The sequence below is a fragment of the Bison bison genome, unplaced genomic scaffold, assembly GCF_000754665.1.
Source record: "Bison bison bison isolate TAMUID 2011002044 unplaced genomic scaffold, Bison_UMD1.0 scf7180017864461, whole genome shotgun sequence".
In the NCBI taxonomy this organism is placed as follows: Eukaryota; Metazoa; Chordata; class Mammalia; order Artiodactyla; family Bovidae; genus Bison; species Bison bison.
Window position 1 is genome coordinate 8,929,609 of NW_011495023.1, and position 21,273 is coordinate 8,950,881.

General features: G+C 38.4%; 1 protein-coding gene across 1 annotated transcript in view; it reads left to right on the forward strand.

Annotated features, from left to right (window-relative positions):
* Positions 1-5,036: 5,036 nt before the first annotated feature.
* Positions 5,037-21,273, forward strand: part of MYO3A (myosin IIIA) — a 158,207-nt gene continuing 141,970 nt past the window's right edge. Inside the window, exons 1-2 of the mRNA XM_010860064.1 lie at positions 5,037-5,204; positions 8,624-8,758. Of these exons, the coding sequence (XP_010858366.1) occupies positions 5,037-5,204; positions 8,624-8,758 (303 nt within the window). The remainder of the gene's footprint in view (positions 5,205-8,623; positions 8,759-21,273) is intronic.

The window sequence follows — 21,273 nt, forward strand, 5'->3', positions numbered from 1 at the left end:
AGGCAGCCTGAACAGACTAAGGTATAGGGGGAATTCGTTATAAATGTTTTAGGATATCTGAAAGCCCAACAGAAGATAATGAGGTAATCTCAGAGTTAGGATCATAATCTTAAAAACTATCATTACTCCTTGTACTGTACAGAAACATCAAGGAAATGGTCTTACCAAAATGCAAATGCTGAGGCCATCTAGAACCATGGCAGGTCTACCCTACAGAAACAGGGACCTTCAGGGAGATGGAGCCACATGGACATACCACAAAACTAGAGAAAGCAGAGGAGAAAGATCCTCCTCCCATCCAGTCTTCTGCCTGGCACACCCACTGACAGAATCCAACAGCGGAGGACACCAGTGGGACAGGGAGTTTGGGGAATACAGTTTTGAGATGTCAACCCCTGAGATTCAGGACACGGAAGGTCACGCACAGATCTGAGAGCAAGCAGACAATTGTGGTCTCCCTTCCGTATCTCTCAGTTTGGGTCTCCTGTTTTTCATTACTTTGTTTCCCTATACTGTGTCCAAAGTAGCATTTTTTCTGTGGTAAAATATGCGTTACATACAATTTACCCTTTAACCACTTAAAAACTATGTTCACTTCAGTGCTACATTCACATCATTGTATAACACTCACCACTATCCATTGCCACAACTTTTTTTTACCTTCTCAAACTGAAACTAGCTGTTAAATAATCTTTCCCATTCCCCTTCCCCAAGCTCCTGCTGCTGCTGCTACCACTGTTGCTAAGTCACTTCAGTCCTGTCCAACTCTGTGTGACCCCATAGACTGCAGCCCACCATCCTTGGGATTTTCCAGGCAAGAACACTGGAGTGGGTTGCCATTTCCTTCTCCAATGCATGAAAGTGAAAAGTGAAAGTGAAGTTGCTCAGTCGTGTCTGACTCTTAGTGACCCCAGGGACTGCAGCCTACCAGGCTCCTCCATCCATGGGATTTTCCAGGCAAGAGTACTGGAGAGGGGTGCTATCGCCTTCTCCGCCCAAGCTCCTGGCAACCACAGTTATACTTTCTGTCCCTGAATTTGACTGTTCTGGATACTGTGTGCCAGTCATGGTTTATTATGTTCATTAACATTGCCAGTGAAAAGGCACTATTCCATAAAATGAATGTTTTTCCTGGTTGTACACTTCTATTTGAGGCATTTAATAAGATTTAATTTTTTTTTTTTTGGTTTAACATTTACATTATATGGATGGCATAAACGCTTATTTGCATGAGTCAAGTAGATAGATGTAGAAAGTAGTTATCTTGTCACTGATTATGAAATCACTGAATTGGATGATTATTACTGATTACCTCCTACTTGTTTTTTTTGCATTTCGGATCAAAGGCACAAATTTCATAAAGATTAAGTTTTCTAAGAACTATTCCTAAGTGTCTTTTTATGTAGTGATGTAATTTTCAGCAGGCATTCATAGCCATTTACTGAATGATGTCCCCTTAAATATAATGAATATGATCATTATTCTGTTTAGATTTTCAAATTCTCTTTAGCTCCTTCTAATCCTTATTTCTCTCATTCTTTTTTTTTTTTTTGTAAGAATACTGATTCACTCATTCAGCAGCTACATATTTAACATTTACTATATGCCAGACACAGAGTTAGGCATTATAAGGTTTGTAAGTGAACTGAGAGCTAAGGTTTCAGGTATCAAATTAACAGATAAACAAATAAACATTTGCCCATTTAGCCTGCATTTACTAGTTATCTGCCATGTGTTAGATATTGTTCTGGGAACTGTGGATACAGAGCTAAAAATAATAAAGTCTGTACCTCTGGAGCTTACATTCTGAGGAAGGAATAAAATATGCAGGGGAGATCTTTTTTAAAATGTGATATTTGAGCTGAAATATGATGGATGAGATGGAACAAATGAAAAAGACTGAGGGCAGACAGCAGTTATGGATGATAAATAGAATGAACTCCTTCTGTTTGATGCACATTGGTTTGTGGTTTCTGAGATGGGAAAATTAAAGAGTTTATTGTTGCTTCCATTTTGTCACTTAATTATTAAATGAAGACATCAGCTGGGAAGTTTGGTGGGAGAGGATGGACAGCAACGAGGGAACAATCTGAGGAGAGAGAAATTTGAGGATGGAGATCACTCACCAGAGAGAAGTGAATATACAAAGCAGGGAAGTGCAGTAAGATTGCTGGACATCATTGAGGGTCTACTTGTAAGTTTTTGATCCTGAATTTAAAGTGAAATGGTTCAGCCCAGTTGTGTGGTGTTCTCCAGCTATAGGCACAGGTGTGAAGAAGATGTAAGGTTTAACTAGGGTTGGTTTTTTTAACCCCAGGGGACTGGTGGTGAAGAAGGAGAGAAGCAAGAATGTTTAGGGCATTTGCAAGGAAGTTATAATAATTCAAACTGCAGAATTTATGCTGTTGTGCTCTGTGCTGTGCTTAGTTGCTTAGTTGTGTCCAACTCTGTGACCCCATGGACTGTAGCCCACCAGACCCCTCTGTCCATGGGGATTCTCCAGGCAAGAATACTGGAATGGGTTGCCATGCCCTCCTCCAGGGAATCTTCCCAACCCAGGGATTGAACCCAGGTTCTCCTGCCTTGTGGGTGGATTCTTTATTGAGCCACCAGGGAAGCCCTGTTTATGCTGGGGAAGGAGAAAATGAAGTGGAAATGAAGACTGAAGAGAGTTGATGGATATAAAGAAAGTGAAGAATCAATGGATTGGTAGATTGGATGAGGTTGAAAGTTGTAGTCAGACAAATGAATTTCATGGGCTGATATTAGTATGTGATATTAACACATTCATTAATAGGCCTGTTTCTATGTATACACATCCAGGAACAACTGCAGTCAACTTTATAGCATTGAAAAGAGTGAGGTTTTGCATGGTTAACCAAAAAATTCAGAGGACCACCACAGATGTTCTGGTTGGTCTTTCTGTTCATTTTTTTTTCCTTTAAATTTATACAAAGGATTGAATGTAATTTAAGGAAAACATGAAAGGTTAGTAGCACTACTTGGAAGATCTTATCTCAGCTTATGTGTGAAATCATTTTTGAAATCACTTGACCTCATTAGCCATGTTCTCCTAATTGAGCCCTGCGCCAGGTGCTGCTGCTGCTGCTGCTGCTAAGTCACTTCAGTCATGTCCGACTCTGTGCGACCCCATAGACGGCAGCCCACCAGGCTCCCCCGTCCCTGGGATTCTCCAGGCAAGAACACTGGAGTGGGTGCTCCAGGTGCTGGGTGTGTAGGAATATCAGGTCACGGTGGGTTCAGAGAGCTCATGGAGCACAGAGATGGGCACACAACTCAAATGGGGTGGAGAGTGGTTCGGTTTGGAGGACATGACATCTCAGCAAATACGTGAAAAGAAAAGTAGCAGTTAGAGCTTAGCAAAGAAACCACAGACCCAAGTGGGAGCAAAGACTGTATGTGAAGATCCTCAAGCAAGAAGGGGATGACCTGATGGATCCCAAGTGGGTAGGTTGTAGTGTCTGAGGGAACATGTAGTGAGACATGAGGCTAGGAAATTAAGCAAGGGCCATATTTTAAAGGATGTGTTAGGTTATATGAAAGAAATTTCATACTAAAAGCACTAGAGGACTGATTGTTGGGTTTTACATAGAGCAGTAATATAAAGCACAATCACTTAAAAATGCTGGAGAAGATGTGGAGAAAAGGGAACCCTCCTACTGATATAGCCATTATAGAGAACAGTAAGGAGATTCCTTAAAAATACTATGAATAACCCTATCCTATGACCAAGGGATCCCACAACTGGGCATATACTCTGATAAAACTACAATTCAAAAAGAATCCATGTACTCTGGTGTTCATTGCAGTGCTACTTAGAATAGCCAGGACATGGAAGCAGCCTCGATGTCCATTGACAGATGAATGGATGAAGCAGATATTCAATATTCAATGGAATATTACTCAGCTATAAAAAGGAATGAATTTGACTCAATTGTACTGAGGTAGATAAACCTAGAACCTGTAAGAAGTAAGTCAGAAAGAGACAAACAAATGCTGTATATTAATGCATATGTTTGGAATCTAGAAAAATGGTACTGATGAACCTATTTGCAGGGCAGTATTGGAGATGCAGAAGAGGAGACATATATACACTGTCATGTGTAAAACAGAAAGCTAGTGGGAAGCTGCGGTATAACACAGGGAGCTCAGCCTGGCTGTCTGTGATGGCCTAAATCGGTGGGATGAAGGGGAGCGGAGTGAGGCTCAACAGGGAGAAGATGTATGTATAATTATGACTGGTTCTTGAAGGATGTTATCCAGGAGAAACCAACACATTGTTGTAAAGCAATTTTCCTTCAATTAAAAAATAAATAAAAAAACACAATCATTTTAAAGTGTGGGATTTGCTTTGATGAATAAGTTGGACTTTTATCATTGCTAAGGTTTATTCTAAAATTCTTTCATTCATGAGTATAAAGCAGTAAATCAAAATGATTTAAATGTGTGCCTCTAGGAGAAGGCAATGGCACCCCACTCCAGTACTTTTGCCTGGAAAATCCCATGGATGGAGGAGCCTGGTGGGCTGCAGTCCATGGGGTCGCGAAGAGTCGGACATGACTGAGCGACTTCACTTTCACTTTTCACTTACATGCCTTGGAGAAGGAAATGGCAACCCACTCCAGTGTTCTTGCCTGGAGAATCCCAGGGGTGGGGCAGCCTGGTGGGCTGCTGTCTATGGGGTCGCACAGAGTCGGACACGACTGAAACGACTTAGCGGCAGCAGAAGCAATCTGAAAATAATTACTAATAGTAGCAATTAATATGGGACAGTATTAAACATAGAAAGCCCTGCTTACAAAACATTATTAAACTCGTATTCATCTATTTGCAAAAAGAACTGAAATTAAAAATTTCTTTGACTCTGAGTACATTTGGTTACTGCTGTGTATTTTCCATCATATCAGTGAAAATATTAGATAATTTCCCATGAGTTTGTGTGTGCTGTTTAATATTACCAATCAAATGTCAATGAAGCTCTGTGCTCTTTCTCTCCAGTGATTTAAACTTTTGAGATGCTTCCATTAATTGGAAAATCAATCATCTTTGATAACTTTCCCGACCCTTCTGATACTTGGGAAATCGCTGAAACGATTGGCAAAGGAACTTATGGAAAAGTTTTTAAAGTGTTGAATAAGAAAAATGGCCAAAAAGCAGCAGTCAAAATTCTGGATCCCATCCATGTAAGTCACGTTTTTTTTCTTGCTTGCTAATTAACTTTAAAAAAAATCTGTGTTAAACAATTAAAAAGTCCATTGGTATCTTATCTTGATTTATTTATCACAGTGTCAGTTGCAGTTTGAAGAAATGTTTGTTTTAAAATGTCTTGTTAGATTTTCCTTGTTAAATGCTTAACATATATTAGAAGGTCCAATAAATACTTGATAAATAAATATATAGTAAAGAGAAATATGGGGGCTTCCCAGGTGGCATTAGTGGTAAAGAACCTGCCTGCCAATGCAGGAGACATAAGAGAAACAGGTTCCATCCCTGAGTCGGGAAGATCTCCTGGAGGAGGGTGTGGAAACCCACTCTAATATTCTTGCCTAGAGAAGCCCAGGGACAGAGGAGCCTGGAGGGCCACAGTCCATAGTGTCACACAATCAGATATGATTGAAGTGACTTAGCATGTACGCATACACAGATAAGTATATCTGTATATAAGTTTATCTTCTCTCAAGCAGCTCAGTGGTTTGATTTAATATTTTTAGATTTCAGAGTGTTGTCAGCATATAGACTCACAGGTCTGGAAGTAACCCTAAAATTGTCTAATGTCGTCTTGGCCGGATTTCATTTTCCTCCTGTGTTTATTTAGGCTTCAGGCAGAATTCCTCTTATGCCAAACAAGAAATATATTTTAAAATTTCTTTCAAAAAAGGGAAATTAATTTTCAGGTTTACCTAAGTGTTTCCAAACAGAAATGGCATTCCTTTACAGGGTCTGGTTCCTTGTGAAGGATTCAATGGCCTCTTTTCCAGCAGTGCCAATGGTGCTTTTTTTGGGAATAGCAGTTGTGATCAGGGAAACTCATCTTGCTTTGCCTGTAAGAGCATGAGATTTGCCTGTAAGAGACAAGATTCTTTTTTCCAGGAGTCAGAGGCTCGGTGTTTGGACGAGTTTTCAGCTACTAGGACGTAGGTAGGTCTCCCCTAGCACATGGGGGAGCCAGAATAAACTCAGTGATTCTGTAATCGCCAAACCTCTCCTGAGAGCAAATTCTCTAATTACTCAGCTCTTGGAGAGGGAAATGGCAACCCACTCCTGTATTCTTGCCTGGAAAATCCCACGGACAGAGGAGCCTGGTGGGCTGCAGTCCATGGGGTCGCTAAGAGTCAGCGACTGAGCGACTTCACTTTCACTTTCACTTTGTGCGTGTGATGGGGGTGTGGCTTGATGGAAATGATGAGATGTGTGTGGAGTTGGCCTGGGAGTTCTCTTTCTGTCACAGCTCTGACACTCACAAAGCCTGCAAAAGGACTCTGCAAAAAGTCTCTGCCCTCTGTTCATCTTGGGGTTGCTCTTTCGTTTTTGATGGTTTATTTTTACTAGATCTGTTATTACTACATTGTTTTATTTTCTTTTGAGCAGAGGAGAGAGAGGGTGGGGGCTTCTTTTCAAGAAGTAGGTTAGATAAGTGCGTGCCTGCTCAGTCGCAAAGTTATATCTGACTCTTTGTGACCCTATCTACTGTAGCTCGCCAGCTCCTCTTTTATCCATGGAATTTCCCAGGCAAGAATACTGGAGTGATTTGCTATTTCCTTCTCCAGGGGATCTTCCCACCCCAGGGATCGAACCCATGTCTCCTACACTGGCAGGTGGATTCTTTACCACTGAGCCACCAGGGAGGCCCACTGGAGGAGAAAAATTAGAAGCACTGTGCACAGGCTTAACTGATGCTGCATGTCTTCATAGTCTGTTGGAAAGTTCTTATTGTTAAAACTGAGGGAAGAGAGACACCAATTAAGCTGTATCAGAGTAACTGCACCACTAGTCTTCGAAATTAGAAGTCTGCCCTTTGAACTTTGCTGTTGAGGATTGGGGTTCATGGTGGCAAGAGAAAGAGCTCCAGGCTGATCCCAATGTGTGGCCCCACAATCAGAGTCTCTCCCATTCCTCTGCTTCTTTATGAACAAGAACAAATGACTTGTGAATGTATGTAACAGTTATCCTTTCATAATTTCACATTTGCTATGCAGCCTACCTTACAAATCAGGTTTGATTCTCTTGCTTTAATGAAATATATAGATCCATAACCGTAGTATGAAATGTGTTCTTTTGCTGCTTTTATTCTTGTCATAGTACATATATATTTTTCTAAGAATTCTTTATTTACTCTTCATTCATCATGCCACAAGTCAAATAAAAAAAGATTTATAACCAGGAGATTGTAATCTTAATAAAATAAATTTAAATGCACCCAAGCATTTTGCAGAGTGGCTATTTTTTTTATTAAAAAGGTCTTACTGTTATGGATTTTGAACTCATAATCTTCTCTCCAACAAAGGGATGAAATGAGAAGGACTAGAAAATAGTAGACAAAAGACTAGTCCTGGATTACACACTAACCAGTTCTGTGACTCTAACTGCCTTGAGCTTTCGTTTCTTTCTTTCTTTTTTTTTTTTTTTAAATTTTATTAGCTTTAGTTTCTTCCTTAGACTAGTGTTCTGGTCTAAAATTCTTTACATCTTTGTGATTCCATGATTCTGTCTTAAAACAATGTGGATATTAAATGTTACCATAAAATATTAGAAGTCTTTTATTTATGACAGTGAATTGTTTTATGTATATATGGTTTTCTAGATACATGACTAAGTGCATAGTCTTGTTTGCAATTTTATTGACAGGATTACAACCTATTCTACTTCTGGTGAATGAGTCTTTAGCTAACTAAAGGCTGTATGCCATCTTATATAACTTAACCCTTTCACTTTTTTAGAAAGGTAGGAGTTTATTGCATGTATGATTGGTTTTTGATAGCCTTTAAATATCCTATACTTCAAAGAAACAGCTAAAAGTTTGCATGTCAAAACAATAATTTTACCATTGAAATAAAGTTAACACTACAAAGAAAGGAAGATCACCTTAAACAGTTCTCCATATATATTTTTTTCCCTAGATTTTGTGATTAGAATTCTTTATTTTTATTTTTTAACTTAAAAAATTTTATTTATTTGGCTGCGTCAGGTCTAAGCTGCTCATGGGCTTAGTAGTTTAGGTGCCCAGGCTTAGTTGCCCAGCAGCATGCGGGATCTTAGTTCCCAGACCAGGGATCGACCCCACATCCCCTACATTGGAAGGCACTGGACCACCAGGGAAGTCCTTATATGTTTCTTTCTAACTGCACATAAAAATAGCCTTTTATTTATTTCTTTTCAATGAAATAAACATAATTTGAGATATTTTTGATTAACAGGAAAATCACAATCTCTTCCCGTAAGCAGTGTAAGGAGAAATGTCAATACATTGTATTGAGCACAGTAGAAACTATTCTGACCTTGCTTTGACAAGATAAAATTCTACGTTCGCTAGTCTAACTTACGTTTTTTTTACTTCATTCATGTTTTTCTCACCGCTCTCTCCCCATGACTTTTTTGAAACTAGGATATTGATGAAGAGATTGAAGCAGAGTACAGCATCCTAAAAGCACTTTCTGACCACCCTAATGTGGTCAGATTCTATGGCATGTACTTTAAGAAGGATAAAATAAATGGAGATAAGCTATGGCTGGTTCTTGAGGTAAGTGTTTAGAATTATTTCCCATGTGGTAATTTGCAGTGTGGTCTTGGAATGACGTGTTTAGTAACGTCACCCCCATAAAGCAGTTCATCTGATATGTTCCATTCTGTATCCTTTGTTGAATCTTATTCCCAGTTCTGGTCTTGCCATCTTTAGAAATACCAGTAAATGAAAGAAAATTAATTAAAGATTAAAAGAAAATGTTTCCATAATAAAAGACTAAAGAAACTAGGATATTTTCCTGGCAGAAGCGCATACTAAAAAGGGACTTCATTATAATTTTTATTTATTCATCTGTGTTTGGTGCAACACGTGACTGAGGCTCAGTGCCAGGTGCTATGATATGAGATAAAATTAATGTAGCTGAGGCTTCATTAGGCAAAAATGGTGAGTTGCTAATTTCTTCTGACTTCACTGAATACTAATGACATAAACTGCAGAACCAGGTACTGTCAGTCCCCCATATCTGTGGGTTCCACATGGTCAGATTCAAACAGCTGTGATCCGTGAATACAGAGGATCAACTGTATTTACATTTATGGGGGGAGGAACCTTACTAGAAGTGGTGTGGAACACTGAATAAGTTGCCAAAGGGATACTGCAGAGTCTGCCTTTTCAATTCCTAAGAATAGCTTGGGACAGTTCTCTCTAATGCAAGAGTATTAGAAGGTGCACCACTAAGGTTACTGCCAGCCCTAGAAGAATGTGTTTTTTTTCTGATTTTCACTGGATATTTTTATTTAAGTTGAAGTAATCATTAATTACAATAAAATTTATAAAAATTTCTTAAAGCTTCTTTTATCAAACCCAGGGCTAGTAAAACCTTTATTTGATCACCTTAACAGCATCTATTTATATTGTATTTGCATTAATTTACTTTTTATAACACTAGTTTCTGGTGTAAAGTGAGGTGATTCAGTTATATATATTTATATGCTAGGCCGTGTGTGTGCTCAGTCATGTCCGACCCATGGTGACCTCATGGACTATAGCCTGCCAGGCTCCTCTGTCTATGAGATTTTTCAAGCAATAATACTGGAGGGGGTTGCCATTTCGTCCTCCAGGGGATCTTCCCAACCCAGGGATAGAACCCAAGTCTCCTACGTCTCTTGCATTGGCAGGTGGATTCTTTATCTCTGAGTCACCTGGGAAGCCCATATATTTATATGTATTAACATAATTATATATATGGCTTATCACAGGATATTAAATATTCCTTGTGCTATACAGTTGGATCTTATTGTATATCCATTCTATTAATATATGTAATACTTTGCATTTGCTAATCCCAAACTCCCAATCCATCTCTCCTCTGCCTCCTCTTCCTATTGACAATCACAAGTTTGTTCTCTGTGTTTTGTATTCACATTATTTTATTAGCATTTGATTATTTTATTTCTTTTTTTTTTTGGAATGTACCATTGATTTTCCTGTACAGTAATAATTTGCACATTGTCTCCATACTTTATATTTTTTCTATGGTGGTTTTTAAATGAATATACAAGTAGTGATCATTGTAGAGAATACTTGAAACTGTAAAAAGAACCACTCTTAATTTTGAATATATTTTCTTCATCTATTTTTGTATGTTTAAAATGATTGACAATATCACTTATCAGTTTAGCCTATTTTCCAGTTCATATAATTTCAGATAGACTTAATCATTTTTATCTTTTAAAAAAATACATTCACTTGATTAATTTTTTGTTGTTTAGTTACTAAATCAAGTCCAACTCTTTTGACCCCCTGGACAGCAGCACGCCAGGCTCGTGTCCTTCACTGTCTCCCAGAGTTTGCTCATATTTATGGTCATTGAGTTGGTGATGCTGTCTAACCATCTCATCCTCTGCTGCCCCCTTCTCTTTTTGCCTTCAGTCTTTTGCAGCATCAGGGTTTTTTCCAGTGAGTTGGTTCTTCACATCAGGTGTCCAAAGTACTGGAGCTTCAGCTTCAATATCTATCCTTTCAATGAATATTCAGGGTTGATTTCCTTTAGGATTGACTGGTTTGATCTCCTTGCAAGTCCAAGTGACTCTCAAGAGTCTTCTCCAGCACCACAGTTTGAAAACATCAATTCTTTGGTGCTCAGCCTTCTTTGTGGTCCAACTCTCACATCTTTACATGACTACCAGAAAAACCATAGCTTTGGCCATAGGGACTTTTGTTGGCAAAGTAATGTCTCTACTTTGTAATACACTGTCTAGGTTTATCATAGCTTTTCTTCCAAGGAGCAAACATCTTTGAATTTCATAGAAAGCAGTAATACAGGACAGTATTACTGTAGATCCAGGTTAGTGGTGCCACCCTTTCCTGAGCAGGTAGGTATGTGTCTTTCCTGAGTTGGTTGTTGAACCTGGAAACAGATGGTTCAGTTTCTCTACTCTTTCATTTTCTAATCCATGTTCTGAATGTTGGCACGATTATTGATTGCCCCTCTGGAATCCTACATCCTCCTGCTCCATCCTGGAGGTCTGCCAGGTATCTGACCCCTGCTGCCTCTCTGCTGCTCATCTGGGTGGAATCCACTTTCCTGGATTCCTTGGTCTCTTCTCTATTTTGCACATCAGGAATTCTGTGTGTTCCTCCTGTTATTCACTGTACTGATGTCACCAAATATTGAGTCCCTTCAGTTCAGTTTCTCTAGGAGCAAAACCTCCAGTCTCTGTGTGTGTGTGTGAAGTAGCTCTGGCAGGCTTCTGGATGTGGATACTTTGAATGTGGCGTAAGAGGGCATCAAGTCTTTTGAAGAGAGACTTGCAAAGGAAGCCTTGTTTTCTGCCCCTCCCCTCCCACCTCTCCACTTTCACTGTTATCTTGCCCTCTCTGGGTTAATCTGCTCAGGTGACCTCAACACAGCTCCCCCACCTAGCACTTTGGTTTGTGGCTTTCTCTGTGTTTCTGGGTCAGTTAACCACTCAGTCACCTGCATTCCATGTTGAAAAATTTTGTTGCAATCTCTTCTTAACTTCTCTCCCATTTTGTTCTTTTTTCTCTAGTGGTTTTATTTATTTATTTTTAATTCCTTTACTGGCATTTTCATGGAGATTTATGAGTAAGAGGAAATACATGTATATATTTAATCTGCCACTTTTGATTGAATCATAGTCTTTCAAAATTACAATAGAATTTTCAAGAACCTTTTCACAATCTGAAACTATTACTTTATAGAAGTTAAAAAAAAATGTTTTAAGAGCCAGGCGTGTTCTTTGATGATAGGCAACTTATTATGATTTCAGAATTATTTTGTATTTCTCAATTCAAGATAGCTTTATATTTTTAGTTAAATCACACAAAAAACAGAGCAAAACTTTTACTTCTCTCAACACAATTACCCAAGTTCAGTTCAGTCACTCAGTCGTGTCCGACTCTTTGCGACCCCATGAATCGCAGCACGTCAGGCCTCCCTGTCCATCACCAACTCCCAGAGTTCACTCAAACTCATGTCCATTGAGTCGGTGATGCCGTCCAGCCATCTCATCCTCTGTCGTCCCCTTTTCCTCCTGCCCCCAATCCCTCCCAGCATCAGAGTCTTTTTACAATGAGTCAACTCTTCGCATGAGGTGGCCAAAGTACTGGAGTTTCAGTTTTAGCATCATTCCTTCTAAAGAAATCCCAGGGCTGATCTCCTTTAGAATGGACTGGTTGAATCTCCTTGCAGTCCAATGGACTCTCAAGAGTCTTCTCCAACACCACAGTTCAAAACCATCAATTCTTTAGCTCTCAGCCTTCTTCACAGTCCAACTCTCACATCCATACATGACCACTGGAAAACCCATAGCCTTGACTAGATGGACTTTTGTTGGCAAGGTATCATCTCTGCTTTTGAATGTGCTATCTAGGTTGGTCATAACTTTTCTTCCAAGGAGTAAGCGTCTTTTAATTTCACGGCTACAGTCACCATCTGCAGTGATTTTGGAGCCCAACAAATAAAGTCTGACATTGTTTCCACTGTTTCCCCATCTATTTCCCATGAAGTGATGGGACCAGATGCCATGATCTTCGTTTTCTGAATGTTGAGCTTTAAGCCAACTGTTTCACTCTCCTCTTTCACTTTCATCAAGAGGCTTTTTAGTTCCTCTTCACTTTCTGCCATAAGGGTGGTGTCATCTGCATATCTGAGGTTATTGATATATTTCTCCCGGCAATCTTGATTCCAGCTTGTGCTTCTTCCAGCCCAGCGTTTCTCATGATGTACTCTGCATAGAAGTTAAATAAGCAGGGTGACAGTATACAGCCTTGACGTACTCCTTTTCCTATTTGGAACCAGTCTGTTGTTCCATGTCCAGTTCTAACTGTTGCTTCCTGACCTGCATATAGGTTTCTCAAGAGGCAGGTCAGGTGGTCTGGTATTCTCATCTCTTTCAGAATTTTCCACAGTTTATTGTGCTCCACACAGTCAAAGGCTTTGACATAGTCAATAAAGCAGAAATAGATGTTTTTCTGGAACTCTTTTGCTTTTTCGATGATCCAGTGGATGTTGGCAATTTGGTCTCAAGTAACAGAATAAATTATGAACTTAAGCCATTTTGTCTTAAATTAATGGATAATTTATTTCGTATTTGTGTTTGTGTATTTGAGATGTGATGCTCTGCAAATCCTTGATGGAATCCTGAATAAAAATTGTGTATATTTATATCTTTGAGAACATTTTCAATAATGCATCTCTTATGTTTTTTTTCCATGTAAAATAATTGGAAAATTGGCATTTGAAGATTCAGTTGTTCTGCTTAATATAGGCCTAAATGTCAAGAACAAAAGTATAAATCTTTCCCAGAGTTTAAACTATTGAATAAGATCTGCTGATGTCTTTTATGCCTAACAAATTCCTATTCTAATTATATTGTCATTTCTTAGTATTATCACTCAGGGTTAGGTGAGAGTTGAAGATTCCAGATCATAGTTAAAGTGTTCTTTTGAGAGAGCCGAAAAGATTGATTAAAAAGGTCTTGAATATCCAGTACAAGTGAAGTGGCATCCTGATGCAATGAATCAGCAGAGACTTAGCTTCTTTGAACTTTGTACATATGTTTTTAAAATTTATTTTTAATTGGAGAATAATTGCTTTACAATGTTATGTTAGCTTCTGCCGTAGAACAGCATGAATTAGCCATGAATATACATATATTTTTTCCCTCTTGAACCTTCCTTCTACCCCGCCCCACATCCCATCCCTCTGCGTTGTCTCAGAGCACCGGTTAACCTCCCTGTGTTATACAGCAACTTCTCACTAGCTATGTTACATATTGTCTTTATTATTAGATGTAAGAGTTGGAAATATCCCTTAACGGCTTGAGAAAAAGAATAAACAGTAGTTTATTAAAATAGTATTTCAGAAATCTGATCTATTTGAAATTCAAAGTTGAGGGAAAACCTGGAAAAAGCAAAGAGCTGGCAACTGTATGTAAGACAATTGATTTACATATGCAAGTTAGACTGATTACATATACACATAAGTGGTACAATTACCTGATTTATAAACATGAATGGTGCAGGTGCTGCTTTAAAGGCACTTTCAGAAAATTGGCTTGTGGCATCAATACTTCATTCTACAAAATGACTGCTAATTATACCTCTTATCATAATAAAGCTCCAATAAATTATTTTGCTGGCTTCCCTGGTGGCTCAGCGGTAAAGAATCTGCCTGCAATGCAGGAGACATGGGAGATGTGGGTTCGATCCCCTGGGTTGAGAAGATCCACTGGAGGAGGGCATGGCAACACAGTCCAGTCTTCTTGCTTGGAGAGTCCCCTGGCAGAGGAGCCTGGCGGGCTACAGTCCCTGGGTCACAAAGAGTCAGACACGACTGAAACAACTGTGCACGCTTGCAGGTGCACAAATTATTTTGCGTGGGGGTACCCAAAGATGGCCAAATAGGAACTTTGGTGGTACCCAGAAAGTCATGCTAATAGTGCTAGACTTCTGACATGAATCTGCGTAAAGACGGTGCTTCTTGGAGGGTCTGAGTAGCATCCTTGTTATCAGCCTGGCATGTGTGGGGACGTGGGTGGACTGTACCAGCTTGGACAGACTCTCACCCAGAGTTTTTCCATCTTGAAAAATCATTGTATTTATATTGCCATCCAGAATTGAAATTCCAAGAAGAGAATTTCTTGCTCAGATTTTACTGGGCCATCTATTTTCTCTGTTATTTAGTTGTGATTTTTGAATTATTGCTTTCACTTTGATACAATTTTTCCTCTTCCTGTATTTTTATTAAATTTTGTTATACTATAATTTCTTGAGCATGAATAATATACACAGCTCTGTTTAGAAATTATTTCCTTCTAAATTCTCTGTATGTTCATTTTCAGAACATACAGAAGAGCACTAGTTACTAGCCCTCCTACATTCCAGTTACACACTTGTAATGAAACTACGAAAGAAGAGAAGGGGTAGAAGATTTTCTCCTGTGGGAACTGATATATATATATATATATATATATATATTTCTTTTTTGCAAAATGTTTATGGGAATTTTTATTGTCACTTAATATTTAGGTTTTCCTAATGATGTCAGCATAAAGGGAGAACCAGTTTTTTTTTTTACTTATGTCTTTTGAAATACCATATTTATATTTCATATTAATTTTTTGCTTATTGCTATTACATATCTCTTGACTGACTTGCTTTGTAAAATACAGACACCTCTTTTTTAAATTTAAAAAGTTATATATTTATCTATGTATTTGGCTGTGTTGGTTCTTAGTGGTGGTACTCAGGATCTTTAGTTGGGGCATTTGGAATTCCCTGACCAAGGATCAAACCCAGGGCCCCTCCCTTGGGAGCTCTGAGTCTTAGCCACTGGTCCAACAGGGAAGTCCCTGTAGATTTTGCTTTTGCTTAGTGTTCCTTTTCACTCCCAGTGTCTACCATGGAGGGTCAGGAGCAGGATGGAGGGGGACCTTGGGAGGTGGGAGGTGGTTCATTTCTGCATATCCTTACCACCAAACCAGGAGATGAGATGGAAAAACAGGGTTGAAATTGAGTTAAGTTGGTCTGGTACTAGGCATCTACTGCAGATGAGCACAGAGGGCAAAATTGAGATTTAACTATAATTTCCCCCTTCTTAGTTGGATGAACAGCAACACCTTAAGTACACAAGGAATATAATCTTCTGTCTCAACATCTATTTGTCTAGTGTATCCTCAGCTATTACGGAACCAAAATCCAGAGTTAGGACATCTTTTTGTTAAAAGGTCTTTCCCTTCATAATCCAGTCTTAGCTGTAATTGCTCCTTTCATGGCAGTAGTGCAGGCTGAATTCTATTATTTATCTGAATTAGTCCTGATTTGTTCATTCTTAATAGTGACACTGCTTTCTCTCTTTGCTTTCTAATTATAGCAAATTTTCTCTTTGAAATTATATCCTTCTCAAGAGATCAAAGGCTGGAAATTACAGGTAGCATTTGGAAGCACAAAAGTTCAGTAAATAGTCCTAAAGCCTCACAAATCCACATTTCTGGTAACGAAAGTGATTTTCATGGACCTGAATACTAACTTTCGCGCATTATTAGTTATTCTGCATTTATACTTACATCTAATAAGTAAGATAAGATCCATCATAAGAAAAGGAAACTATAGGATGACAGAAAGAAAATGAGTTAGAATGAATGAATGGTTTCTGTTTGCTCAGCTATTAACTCTGTAATGTTGCTGGCTGGGAGATAACATGTACATGGAAGAGGACAGGGAACCCCTGCAGGCTTGTGTATGTGGGAGGGGGCAGGGAAGCAGGACAGGGCTGCAAAGCTGGGCTTCTGAACCACTCTGATGGCACAGCACCGGTCCTTCCTTTCATTAGCTGTGCACAGTGGCAGTGGAGTAGACGAATGCCGATTCTTTTCATGCTCTTAGGGCTGGGACAGCCATTCCCAGCTCTCATATAAAAGGCTGTTATTTGGTGTACTCACCACAGAACAAGACAGACAATTACCTAGAGTCGTCTCATTTTTTTCTTTAAAGGGCAGGATGGAAAAACAGTATACATGTACTCCTTTATATTCTTATAACCCTAAAAATACATAAAAACATGTATAATGCTGGTATATCTTTTTTCCCTAATAGTACTTCGGTGCTTGCAAATGCATCTGCTCTCTGAACAGGAGTGCAAGTTTATAATATTAACCACAGAGGGAAAAATGTGACATGTTTTGCCATTTGGTAAATCATATATTTTGACTGTGTGTGCTAAGTCGCTTCAGTTGTGTCCAACTCTTTGCAACCCCATAGATTGTAGCCCACCAGGCTCCTCTGTCCATAGGATTCTCCAGGCAAGAATACTTGAGTAGGTTACCATGCCCTCCTCGAGGGGGTCTTCCCAACCCAGGGATCAAACCTATGTCTCCTGTAGCTCCTGTATTGCAGACAGATTCTTCACTGCTGAGCCACCAGGGAAGCCTGTATTTTGACCAGGCAAATTAAAAGATTTCTTCTACATTTTCTTGCTTATCAAAGATATCTTGTTGCTCACATTCCCAATGTTTGATGGTGTTTTCCCAAGAATTTTGAAATGCTTTAGGATGAGGGATGCTGTTTTATATCTTGATTTAGTGGTTACAGGATTGTACACAATTACCAAAATACATCAAAATGCATACTTCAGTGAGTCAATTAGAATGTGTGTCTGTAATAGCTTAAACATACTATTTCTAGTTTACAAGTTAGAAAAGTAATGTGAAAATTGTACATATTACAGTATTACACATTAGGAAACATTATTAGGTGATGGTATCACTCTTATTAATATTGTATCAGTCTTTCATTGGAATGCAGAATTTGCTACATCAGTATATGTATTTTATTGATATTGAGTCACACATTTCACATTTGAAGAGGCACCTTCCATTTCATGTAAAAAGATGGCCTTCTGTCATTATGTGTGTGTACATGCATAAGTGTCCAGGACTAAAGTATATTCACCCAGTCACTTACTAATTCCATAAATATCTCTTACTTTGGGCCAAGCATTTTGAGAGGTTCTGGGTATTCAGTAGAGAATGAGACCAGCTGTCATCCTGGTGCTTAGAGAGTCTAATAGTGCAGAAAGACAATTTAAAACTTAATAGACAAATTAATTAAATAATTATACATTGTTTCTGATACTGTGGGCTTCCCTGGTGGCTCAGTGGTAAAGAATCTGCCTGCAGTACAGGAGATCCAGGTTTGATTCCTGGATTGGGAAGATCTTCTGAAGGAGGGCATGGCAACCCACTCCAGTACTCTTGCCTGGAGAATCCCATGGACAGAGGAGCCTGGCCAGCTACATACAGTTCATAGGGTTGCACAGAGTTGGACACGATTACAGTGACTAAGCAGCAGTAGCACTGATACTATGAAGAATAGAAGTGGAGTACTAATAAAGAATGAAAAAGACCTTTTGTGAAGAGAGAAGTCAAAGAAGGCCTAGATGAGTGGGTAACACTTAAGCTTCCACCTGAAAAAAAAGAAACAAACCGAGGATCCTGTTAGTACCTTTGTTCTTTAATATACATCCCAGACACTCTGGAAAGACTCAGGCCCATCTCAAACCCACGGAAGCAGAAACTCCAAGAATGAGGGCTCAGAAACTTATTTTTAAAACAAGTCCTAAGGTGATTCTTATCAAAAGAAAGTTTGGAAAACCCTGCCAGAGGTCCTTGGATTTCAGGGTGCATTAGAAATAGTCTGGGACTTCTGCTTCTGGCTATGACAGTAAATTGTGTCGCATCGCGCAGTTGTACTGTAAATACCTAAAACACTACATAGAATATATTTTTAAAAACATAACAGTTTTCCAACACTGTGAAAGAGACAGCTTAGGCTTGTGACATTGAGAAAAGGAAATTGGAGGAACACTACAATCATTGCATCTTTATTCTTGGAAACAGTTTCCAGACCACGAGGATAAGAAGGACGTTCCCAAGGAGATCACAGCAATCTTGCTGAACTGAAAAGACTGTTAAGACAAAAGTGACTGGAATTTTCAAAGAGAGAGTTAAGCAGGAAAAATACTCCAGAAATCTGCATAGGGGTTCCCTTGAGTCTTTGACTGGAAACCAAGCTGGAGATGGATAGGGCAAGATTCTAGGCAGTTGGGCAACGAACAATAATAAGGGTAAGAATTACTGAAAAGCAGTAATCTGAACAACTACTGGGAGTTTGTGCAAGCTGGAGAGATACTTGAGTTCTGACCAGTCAAATTGAGTAATCTTTGTTGAACATCTAAGACGCTTAGTAGAGACCCTGCTGACAGGTTATGCGTTAAAGGAAGGGTTAGACTCACCCTAGAATAAGAACTACCCTTGGCCTCCTATAAAAATTTCAAAAACAGGGCTTGAAATGTTCATGTCAGTCCACAAGCAGATGAACTGCCTATCAGAACAAAATTCAGCATTCATTAAGAGAAGACAGCAAAATCTGAACATTTAAATGTGAAATTAGTTATGGCCATCATTTAATAAAAATTAATAAATATGTAAAAAAGCAAGAAAAGGTAACCCATTGTCAGAAGAAGAATCAGTCAAATGAAACAGACCCAGAAATAATCAGGATAATGGAATTAGCAGGTAAAGACTTTAAAATAGCTATTATAATAGTGTTCTCGAATGAAACTTCAAGAAGAGTTAGGTTAAAATGAAAAAAGGAAAGGAGAAGGCAATTCAGATTAAAACCACAATGAAACTACTAGTATACACTCACTAAAATGACTGACATTTAAAAGACTGATACTTCCCAGTGTTGGTGAGGTTGTGAAGCAAACTGAACTTTTTTAGATTATTTAGGCAGTGTGAAATGGTGCAGTCACTCTGCAGGCAACACAGCTAATGTCTTATTACATCTGTGGTTACCTTATGATCCAAAAGTGTCACTTGTAGGCATTTGCTAAAAATTGGTTTCTGTAAAAAGAATCAAACACTTTTATAAAATGAGCAGAGTAAAACCTAGATGAGTGTCAGAAAATGAGTTTCAGCTTTTGTGGTCTCACATGGGATGTGGTCAGACTAAGTGAGGGTCTTAGAGCATTCAATATAAACAAAAAGCAATGAAAAACAGCAGAAGTCAGAAATGCCAACTGCAGAAATCAGTAGTCCTTTTCCAGAAATTTGAGTAAAAATCTCATATCCTGTCCTTACATAGTAAAGACAGAATGCACTGTGAAAGCTTATAAAAGCTGTCTTTAGAAGTGAGTTGTAATGATCTGTTTAGAGATTTAGTTTTTTTTTCTTTAATGTTTGACTACAGCATGAGTAGAGAATTCACTTTTAGGGCTGCTCTGTTCTTTCATTAGTGTAGCTCTGGTTTAAGAAAATTATACTTCAATTTTGTTTGATGAGAGAACATGAAGGCCCTATTATAGCACTGTGTTACGAAGCGACACTTACGGGTTTTTCGGTCTCCTGCTACAAATCTCTTTTTAGTCTGTCTTGGTGATTTAAGAATTGCATAGGGTTAATATGACACAATTCATTTCCCCGGATGCAGTTCTTTTTTAGTGGAAACATATGGTCATTTTCAATTTTTGTGATCTATTGCTTAATTTAAGAACATTTTCATTTCCTTTAATATATTTTAATCCTTCACATTCATTTAAAAACAAACATACTTCAGTTAATTTTTTAAAAATTTGTCTTCATACGTGAAAGGCATTTTATGCTAGTTGAACAAAAGTAGATTTCATTAAAGATGATATTTGAAATTTTGAATGAGGATTTAGAAAATTCATGGTGTTATCTTGAGCATCTTTAGAAAAAGATCAGCTCCAAATTAACTTGTGGCTTCTTGACATTTGGTCCCTGTGGTCTGTTTAATAAATTCCATGTTTGTTGTATTTGTCTTCTCCTTTTCTCTTTTCATTTTAACATATATTTTTTATATTTATAAAATGGCATTTTATATAACAGTAAATATTAGTGACAGCATCATCAATCAAAATGAATGAACTTTAGAAGTATATTATTGGTTAAAGAAAAAAGCAAATCCAGGTAGGATACTATTTGTATAAAGCACAAAGCAAAGCAAAACTGAACCATGTATTTTAGAAGAAATGTATTTATAATGAAGAAAGAAGTTTTAAAGACAGGAATGATAAACACAAAATTTAGGATAGTGGTTATTTCTCACAGGAAGAAGCAGAAGGATGGCGTAATTTTAACACAACAGTAGGAAAGAAGAACCCTTAACTTGACTTTTCTCGAAGTTTAATTCAAAAGATCCTTTTCCATTCTGAAAAATTAAACCACAGTTCCTGCTTAAGTAGCAGTCAGATAGTAGAATAATTATTAATGGTTTCTAAGCTTTATTTTTTTGGGTTCCAAAATCACTGCAGATGGTGATTGCAGCCATGAAATTAAAAGACACTTACTCCTTGGAAGGAAAGTTATGACCAACCTAGATAGCATATTCAAAAGCAGAGACATTACTTTGCCAACAAAGGTCTGTCTAGTCAAGGCTATGGTTTTTCCTGTGGTCATGTATGGATGTGAGTGTTGGACTGTGAAGAAAGCTGAGTGCCAAAGATGGATGCTTTTGAACCGTCC